This window comes from Macaca thibetana, chromosome 2, assembly GCF_024542745.1.
Source record: "Macaca thibetana thibetana isolate TM-01 chromosome 2, ASM2454274v1, whole genome shotgun sequence".
In the NCBI taxonomy this organism is placed as follows: Eukaryota; Metazoa; Chordata; class Mammalia; order Primates; family Cercopithecidae; genus Macaca; species Macaca thibetana.
Genome location: NC_065579.1, coordinates 36650349 through 36660363, shown reverse-complemented (window position 1 = coordinate 36660363; position 10015 = coordinate 36650349). Strand labels below are relative to the sequence as shown.

Sequence of the window (10015 nt, the reverse complement as noted above, 5' to 3'; positions counted from 1 at the left end):
AGGGCTGGAGAGGCTGATCCTCCAGGGGTTCTACCAGAGGATCATAGTGAGGTCTCAGGGTTTGAGAAAGAAGCTCCAGCCATGGTAGCCCTAAGGTGCCTGTGACCTTGGCCTGGGGGTTTTCTGGTCCCTGTTTAGTTCATCTTGCAAAATGGGGCTGCTGGACTAGACAACTGATCAGAAAACATAATGCTTCAAGTCTGGGCTTTAGAGTCAGACAAGGCTGAATTCAGGGTCCAGCTCCACCACTTGCTAGCTGTGGCTTTCAGACAGCTTTCTTATTGGACTGCTCTAGCATCCTTGTCTGTGGAGTCCAGACTCTAATAGTACCTATGCCTGTAGGGCTAACGTTGGGGCTTCATGAAATCCTGCATGTGGGTGCTCAGCAGAGGGCCTGGTATGCCCAGCACACACCAAGTGCTCCATGCTGGTATCTGTCCTTGCGTGCCATGTTCTCCCAGTGGACAGATGGGAGCTGGAATTAATGCCTGCCCTGAGGCTGGGGCTGCTACAGAGCTGTGGGAAGCCTGTCTGGATGTACCTTGCTCTATGGCTGAGTGAAGTGGCCAGGGGCTGCCCACTGTTCAACAGCTCTGGAATGCTGCCATGTCCAGGGACCTTGGGTCGCAGGTGCACAGAAGCCCCCAGACCCAGGCCAGGCCAGACCAGGCCCAGAAAGGTATCAGATCTTGGGTAGAAATAAGAAGCCTATGTGGTCCATCTGTCCTGTGGCCTTTGTCTTAGCCAAAGCCTCCTGGATATTGACGGCATCTTTTCCTGGGTTTGGGGTGGGGTTGGAGAGGTTCCCTCTGTACAGGACTACAGGAATGAGGGAGCTGGAAAAATGCCTCCAGAGCTGGATTCCTCACTGCAGCTGCTTTTGGAAGAACCTTGTTATCCTTCCCTTGAGAAGCCTCACTGTCTCTTCTCCGCGCTTGGAATCCTGGTGGTAAAAAATCTTGGGGAAAAAATAAACCCACTATTCATGCCAGCACTGAGAAGGAGGTCAGTGGGGTGAGTCTCGTTTGTCCACACCCTCCCACCCCCTCTACCCCTCCCCCCAGCACCCCAGGCCAGACCCAGCCATGCCGACACTTGACAGCCCCTGCAGTTTACCTTGGCTCAGGTCCAGAGACTTCGGGCCCAGCCCCCACCTTTTCACCTTGTTACCCAGCCCCCTCTCCAGCGCAAAGAGCAGTTTAAATATAAATCAGTCCTCAACACAAACAGAGCTGCAGCGAGTCTCAGAGCCATCACCGGAACTGAGGGCCCAGGTTTTCTGCGAGTGCAAACAAGCAGAGACTGGCTCCGTAAATCTCCCCAAGAGCGTCGGGAGGGGTGCCGGGGCTCCCCTCCACCCCCTGGATCCCGTTGGCCCCTCCAGCGCCCGCCTCGGGCCTCCTCATACCCTAGCCTTCCTGCCCCCCAGCCCTGCCAACCTCTTTCTCCATCCCCTCCAGTCACCCACCTTCGCTTCACCCACCCTCTCTTCGCCAGTCCCCAGGAGCCTCCACCCCCTTGCAGCCTCCTGCCCCCGCACAGCCCTCACCTCCCCTCCCCGGGCCCGCCACCTCCTTCCCTCCCTCTCCGCCTCCCGGCAGGCGGGATCTTCTCCGGGGCAGTCAAGCCTAGCGGGTCGCTGCGGCGTCACACCTGTCTGAGGGGGCGGTGGCGGCGGAGGGGCGGGGGCTCGCAGCGCCTTTGACACCCGAGTAAAAGAGGGAGGAGGGTTTCAGACAGCTTTCTTATTGGAGCGGGTTTCATCATCGGCGGCTGCCACTTATAAAAACTTCTGGGCGCGCACTCCCTGGCTCAGTCTCCGCTCCGCGAATCTCCTCCGGCCGCAGCCGCCGCGCTCGCCTCTCACCCGCCCAGCCGCTCCAGCCCGAGGCGCCCCGGCCCCCGCGCGCCAGGTCCCTAGCCCCGGGGCCCGTTGCCCCCGCGCTGCTCCGCGCCCGGCCAACCGCCCTCAGCCATGGGGCTCCTGCCCAAGCTCGGCGCGCCCCAGGGCAGCGACGCCTCTTCCAGCCGAGCCGGCCGCTGTGCCCGCTCGGTCTTCGGCAACATTAAGGTGAGCGGAGTACGCGGGGTCGTCCGGGCCGGGGCCGCTCCGGGCGCACCTTCGGCTGGGCACCCGTGTCTGTCTGCCGGAGCCAGGAGGCGCTGCGAAGCCCCGAGCTCCCTCCCGTGCTGCGCTCGGATCTCATCCCCGGGCGACGCGTGCTGGGCGTGTGTGCGCGAGTGTGTGTGTCTGTGCGCACGCTTGTGTGCGTGTGTGTGTGTGTGTTCACACGCCTTTATCGGAGTAAGTAATGGGACAATGGAAGTACCTGCTTACTGCTTACTGGGACAACTTCAGGCAGAGTTTTAAGCGAGAGAATTGTCCTGCTCGGTGATTGAAAAAGATTATCTCGAGGAACCCTTTTTCGGCCTCCAGCGGGCGGTTACTTCGTCAGTGGGATGGGCTTGGCCAGGGGGCCACCCGCGCGTTGAGGGACAGACTGTGTCTCGTCCGAGCCCCCTCGTCCTGGGGTGGGTGGCCTAAGGGATGTTCTCCTTCCCCAGGCTTTCTTCTCCCGCCAACGGAGGTGGGGGGCTCTGCTACCTGGCTGTGCTGCTCGCGGTTATGTTGAGAATTCTCTCTCAGCGGGCAGCTTCCCCCAGGCTGGCAACAAACCCGCGTGCTCGGATTGGCTTTCCTGATCTGGAAATGACCCCAGGAAGGCCACGGCTCTCACGGTTCGGTAAGGTCTAAGCAGGTGCCACTCACCAGGCAAGATATGCGGAGCGGGTGAGAAGATAGGGTGTTGGCAGCTCTTAGGATGAGAGCACCTTTCCCAGGGGTCGGAAATGGCCTTCCACTCCCTCACAGGTCCAGGAGGACCTGGAATGGTTCAATCCACACTCGGGCTGTTTTGCCCATGCTGGCTAGGCAGAAGTAACAATGGAAGATACCTCCTGAGAGGGCAGAGCTGCTGCCGTGAGGGTGTGGGAGACTGCAGAGACTGCATCAAGGCCTCTTCTGGTCAGAGTGGGATTCTGGTGTAGAGAGGTTGTTTCCCACAACCCTACAGTCAGATGGGACTGGATAAAGCCTCCAGTGGTGCAATTAAGGGGAAGCCAGATTACACAAAGGGATGATGGTGTCATCCTTTTGTGGAAGGGGTATCGGTGCACTGGTTATATGTGTCCAACAGAAAGGGATCTGGAGGTCAGAGTGGATCTCACCTGCATACTTACTCAGCTGGGATCTCCACTCCTGCTTCTGCTCTTTCTGCACCACAATAAATACAGGCTGAATTGAGTTTGTAGTTGGATATGGATAAGCAACAGAAATTTTGAGATAGTTTAAAATAATCTCCAAATCTCCTCGTTTTTGGCCAGAGCTGGATGGAAATGTTGTGTGCAGTTTTGGTTCCACCATTTTGGAGAAGTTTCATCAGGGAATTTTGGAACCTTTGGTATTTATAAATTAGGAATTGAGAGGAAAGGGTGGGGACTAGGATTAGATAGTCTAAAGAAAGGGGCCTCTACAGGAACTAGGGTGGAGCAACCTCCCTTCATTTTCACCAAGAAGGGCAGGAGGGATGGGTATCCAGGACAGATTCCTGACAGTGAGGGAAAGGCTGAATGAGATTGATCCATTTAGAACCCATCCTGGTTCCCTAAAATAACTGTTTATGCCAGCAATTTCTTTGGAGATCTGTATAAATAAGATGATTTCTCATGTGTCGATGATTTATCCACATGTACCTGAGGGCTGGGCTCAGGCCAATTGGCCTCCTAAAGGAGTTAAGTGCTCATGCCAGTTAAGAGTTTTTCTTGACTCTAAAAATGAGATTCTGTTAGTCATCACCTCCTTTGATCCACAGTAATTGTAAGACCAGAGTTTGGAGCGACTTCCACTTAACTCCACTCATCAGTCTGAAACCAGATACAAGGTTGGATAGCTTACGGTGTCCAAGATAAATCTTGAATCTCAAATTCCACCAGTTAAAGTCACTTGCGCCTTTCCCTCCTGGGGCAATAACTGGAAGCTCTGCTATTTGAAGGAATATTTCCTCTCAGTGAGAGTGCTTGTCATAGCCCTGCCACCTCGCAGTGGGGGATGGGTTGCACATATCTTGGGACATGTATGACATAGTGGGAACAGGGGACACTCGACCAGAGGGTCTGTCATTTGTCTAGATTCCTTGTTGCTGGACAGACTAACCAATCGACTTTGGACATTCCTGCAAATACCCACAAACCATATAGTTTAGGGGAAGTGGATAAAGCCAGAAGACTCAGATCCAAGGTCCCATCCCAGCCACCTACTAGTGGGATGATGCAGGGAAGCATTTCTTACCTTTCCAGGGCCTCAGGGTCCTTACCTGAAAAAGCTGGTAATTGACCAATAACCAGCTCATGGGACTCAATGAGGATTATGTGGAATGAGGCATAGGAAAAGGGCGTTGTAAACCATGCTGTGCTCTCAGGATCAGTACCCATCTGAGATCAATTCTTGCTTCAACAAATAGGATTTGTTCATGTTCAAACATTTAGGAATGATTGTTCCACCAATTCCATAAGACATAGTTATTAGTTAAGAAAAACTACATTTAATAATAATAATGATGATTAAAATAATAGTAATAGTGGCTAACAGTATTTGAGCTGTATGAGTGTACCAGGAACTATGGAAATACTTTATCTGTATTTAATCCTCATTACAACCCTATTGACTGGATACTATTATTGTCTTCATTAGTAATGAGGAAAACAAGGCATTGTGAAATTGTTCTCATAACCAGAAAGGGGTGGACTATAGAGGAACCAGGTATGTGAGACTTCAGAGTCAAAGACCCAAACCCTTGTTCAAGTTGGCCCTCACCATCAACACTATGCTAGTTAACACTGGTTTAGCAGGGGTGTGCTTATTCCCAGTGGCCAGTGATTTCTCTGGGCCCTGGTGACACACACATCCCAGCTGTGACCAAGGGGAGCAGCAGTGGCTGCAGGATGGATGCTCTCAATGGCTAACAGGCTGATACGCTTTCCCTCTTCATAACTGTCATCTCCAGAATGTGGCAGCTCTCAGGTGGGTTTTATGTGTCTCTTTTCCTGCGGTAGTAAACCAGATTTAATTTACAGTCTCTGTTGCCTCTGGCTTACAGGATTTTTTTTGTTTTTGTTTTTGTTTTGTTTTTTGAGATTGAGTCTCGGTCTGTTGCCCCGGGGGAGTACACTGGCGCCATCTTGGCTCACTGCAACCTCTGTCTCTCAGGTTCCAGCAATTCTCCCACCTCAGCCTCCTGAGTAGCTGGGATTATAGGCGCCCACCACCACATCTGGCTAATTTTTGTATTTTTTTTTTTTTAGTAGAGACGGGGTTTTGCCATTTTGGCCAGGCTGGTCTTGAACTCCTGACCTAAGGTAATCCACCCTCCTTGGCCTCCCAAAGTGCTGGGATTACAGGAGTGAGCCACTGCACCCAGTCAGGAATCTTAAGAAGCAAAGATCTGCTCCACAATCACTGTTCAGCATTCAGTGTCCGGAATGCTAAATTAAAAACAGGTTCATTTAGTAATCCTGAGGGTGGGGATGGGAGGCAGCTTTTGCAGCTGACTTATCCTGGCGGCTTCAGGAAACTCTGTTTCTCCTTAAAATAAAACTTGCCCTCGGGACCAAACTGAGGTTATCTTATAGAAGGAGTGGTTGGTGACTGCTACCAAATTTCAGGAAATCACACACCCAGAGCTCCAGTGTAGTGAAGTAATGTATATCCAATCAGTGAGGGAATATCCCAGTGGAGACTGAGGGCTGGAGAATAGTGGGAAGAAGGGAAAGGCAAACCTCACAGCTTGGCTTCAGTGGCCCTGGTGACTTCTGGCCTGGGAGGACCAAGAAGTGGAGGAGAATTACTTTGTCTTGGCCTATGTCCATCCCTTCCTGAGGCTTCTGACCCCCAGTGATGGGGAGGCATCTTGGGCTTGCTTAACTAATCAGTTTCCAGAGCAAAGTGCTCTATCCCAGCAACCAGATTCATGCTCAGGAAAACACTCTCAAGAGAATCCCCTGAACCCAAGAATTCCTTCCAGTGTGCTAAGATAGGCCCACTCCTCCCCAGGGGTGGTGTTTCTCTAACGTTGAGGACAGCATTGTTCTGTTCCTAGGCATCTGCCTCCTGAGAGGCCTGCTTCCCCTGCTTGTAGGGAGAAAGGAAGAACAACTGGAATGGGTAGTCAGGTGGACCATGGGTCACTCAAACCTCCTCTTCCTGGATGATGCTCAAAGCCCTCCTTAGCTTTCAGTTTGTCTTCTGGTGGTACTCACACGGAACGAGTGGAACAGTGTTGTATGTTTCGCAATATACATAGCTGATTTCACCTCTTTCTGATCATTGTCTTTTGTTGTGACGGTGACTACCTGTTTTTTCCATTCTGAGAGATCCAGAAGTGATGTTGGAACATTGAGAGGGGCACATGGCTTCCCTTTGCCTTCTTTTGTCTTGCTTGTGTAATAGACCAGGGTGTATGCAGAGGAATGGAGGGAGTCCCCTGGCCTTGCCCCTCTTCATTCTCCCTCTTCTCAACCCCACTTAGTTTTATCCTGCCCCATGTCTTTAACCAGCCCCAGCACTCACTTCAATCCCCTTTCTGCCTGTGGTGGCGCTGGCCTTCAGACCATTTATGGGCCAGAGCCTGAGAGCCAGTCATGGTGGAACTAAGCAGCCAGGGATGCTCCCAGGGCAAATGAGCCCATCAGGAAGCCTGCACAGAGCCAGGCTAGTTTGGGCCCTATTCTGAAGTTAGGTTCACTAACATGTGCTTGGCCATCCCATTCTGTTTCTGTTGAGGAAGGACAGCTGTGTGAATCTGCACCTGTCTGTATCCCAGAGGATCAACACAGATGGTTGTCACTGCAGAACCTGGGGCCTCATGAGCCACCATAGAGAAAGTCAGCTGAGTTCCTAGTGCCAAACAAAATGATTGATTTAGAATTTTTTAAAAAACTTTTTATTTTATAATAATTATAGATTCATAGGAAAAATAGTACTTAGAGGTCCTGTGTAGGCTTTACCTAGTTTCTGCCAGTGGTTGCATCTTATATGATTTCAGTATAATATCAAAAGCAGAACATTGACATTGCTATCAAGTGTGTGTATAGTTCTGTGCCATTGCATCACATATGAAGATTTGTGTAACCACCACCCCACCACTTCAAGATACAGAACTATTCCGACACCACAAGGATTTCTCCTGTGCTGACCGTTAACAGTCATGTCCCCTCACTTTCGTGACTACCATCTCTAATCCCTGGTGACCACTAATCTGTCCCCTCCACCTGTATAATTTTATCACTTTGAGAATGTTATATAAATGGAGTCATACAATCTGTGACCTTTTGAGATTGACTTTTTTCATTCAGCATTATGCCCGTAAGATCCATCCAAGTTGTTTTGTGTATCAATAGTTTGTTTCTTTTTATTGCTGAGTAGTATTCCATGGTATGACTGTACCATAATTTGTTTAAACGTTCACTTATTGAAGGACATTTGGATTATTTCCATCTGGGGGCTATTACAAATAAATCTGTTATGAACAATTGTGTAAAGGATTTTGTGTGGACGTTTTCATTTCTCTAGCGTAAATGCTCAAGTGTGTTTGCTGGGTTATATGTTAGTTGCATGGTGAGATACTTTTAAACTGCTGAACTGTTTTCTGGAGTGATCACACCAGTTACATTTTCACCAGCAATATGTGAGAGACCCAGTTGCTGTGACACCTCATCAATATTTGGTATTGTCACAAATTTTTATTTTAGCAATTCTAACAGGTATGAATAGTGACACCTCATCATGGTCTTGTTTTGCATTTCCCTAATGGCTAGTAATATTGAACATCTTTTCATGTGCTTATTTACCATTTGTATTTCCTCTTCATTGAAATGTTTTTTCCCTATATTTTGCCCATCTTCTAATTGTAATCTTTTGTTTTAACAGTTGAATTTTGAGAGTTCTTTATATATGTTAGACACAAGTCCCTTGTTGGGTATGCAGTCTGAAATGATTTTCTTCTAGACTGTAGCTTATTTTTTCATCCTCTTAACAAGGTATTTTACGGAGAAAAATGTTTAATTTTGATGAATTTTAATTTATCAATTTTCAATCTTCTGGATCCTGCTTTTGGTGTCATGTCTAAAAACTCTTCTCCAAACCTTAGTTTCCGAATGATTTCTTCTATATTTCATTCTAAAAGTTTTTTTCTTATTTACATTTAAACTTATTTTCTATTTTGAGTTAATTTTTGAATGGGTGGAAGGTTTAGGTTAAGGTGTTTTGTTTGTTTGTTGTTTTACCTATTGCTATCCAGTTGTTTCTCCACGATTTTTTTTGAAAAGACTATCCTTTATTGAATTGCCATTGCACCTTTGTCAAAAATCGGTTGGTTGTACTTGTGTGATCTATTCCGGGTTTTTAATTTTGTTTTGTTGATCTATGTGTATATTTTTCTGCTGATAGCAGTCTGTCTTCATTCCTGAAGCTAAAGCAAGTCTTTTTTTTAGTTGATGAGCCCATCCATCTTTATTTTCTTTAAAAAATTATTATTTTTGATTGACAAGTTTTTGATTGGCATAATTGTATACATTATGGAGTACAATGTGATGTTTTAATATATGTGCGCAATGTGGCATGATTAAATCAAGCTAATTAATGTATCATGACCTTGCTTATCGTTTTTTATGTTGAGACACTGGAAATTTACTCTTTACTAATTTAAAATATATATTACATTATTGTTGACTGTAGTCAGTCTGCTATGCAACAGATCTCAAAATCTATTCCTCCCATGTATCTGAAACTTTGTACCTTGAATCAATCACCCCCCATTCCCCCCTTCCCACCCTACCCCCAACCTCTGATAACCATCATTCTACTCTTTACTTCTATGAGTTCAGCTTTATTAGATTCTGCATTTAAGTCAGATCATGAGGTATTTGTCTTTCTGTGCCTGTCTTATTTCACTTAGCGTAATGTCCTCTAGATTCACCCATGTTGTAGTAACTGACAAGATTTTCCCCTTTTTAAAGGCTGAATAATACTCCATGTGTATACATGCCACATTTTTCCTTACCTATTCATCCACTGATGGATGCTGAGGTTGATTCCATATCTTGGCTATTGTGAGTAATGTAGAGCAAGTCCTGAAGTTGGATAAAAGCTTGGTTTTACTTGGCAATGGTATGTGTTTATCTTACAGATACCAAATTTTATTACCTGTTCAGTTTCCCTTCTATTCTGGCTTTTAGGAAGATTTAAGGGCAGGTTTAACGCTTGCTTTTGGTAAGTGAGTGGGATCTTACGTATTTATGTGCTCCAGCTTTTCTTCTGCCCTTAGCTGATTGGTATGTTTTTTTTCCCCTTGAAGCTGATTTTCAAGTCTATATTCCTAATTTTTTTCTAATCTTAATGACAGCCCTGCAAGAGAGGTATCAGCATCTCCATGTCACTGTTGAGGAAACCAAGGCTCATCCAAGGCCACATATCCAGTAACTGGCAAAGCAGGAATTCCCACCTGGTCGTCTCGCTCCTATTCTTCCCATGACTACAGAACGCCTCTCAGCTCTGGATTCTCTCGTCCACCAGCATTTGGGCCTGAGCTCAGTGATCTCTGAGGTCCTTTCAGACTCTTAGATTCTTATCTCATGATTTTAAGTTGCTGATTGAGATGAGACTAGGAGCAGGGCCAGTTAGGTCTGGACTCTTCTAGGAGACCTATTATGAAACCTGGCAAAAGCACCCAGATTGTCTTTGAGCAATCCCCAGTCCTTTCAAGTTGAGAGGACCTTGATTCCCTGAGTGTGTCTTACTGTTTGGGATGGATTAAATTTGCCCAGGGGTGGAGATGAAACTGAGGCAGGAAGTCTGAGACTGCACTGAGGGGTTGAAGGATGGGATGATACTCTGCAGCCAGCAGCTCTCTTCCTGAGCCTCTTTCCAGCCTCTTTGCCCCGCTGAAGGGAAAGGCTGTGG

General features: G+C 47.6%; 1 protein-coding gene across 1 annotated transcript in view; it reads left to right on the top strand.

Annotated features, from left to right (window-relative positions):
• Window positions 1-1929: 1929 nt before the first annotated feature.
• Window positions 1930-10015, top strand: part of SLCO2A1 (solute carrier organic anion transporter family member 2A1) — a 97249-nt gene continuing 89163 nt past the window's right edge. The window contains exon 1 of the mRNA XM_050779620.1: window positions 1930-2071. Within this exon, the coding sequence (XP_050635577.1) occupies window positions 1976-2071 (96 nt within the window). The 5' untranslated portion in view covers window positions 1930-1975. The remainder of the gene's footprint in view (window positions 2072-10015) is intronic.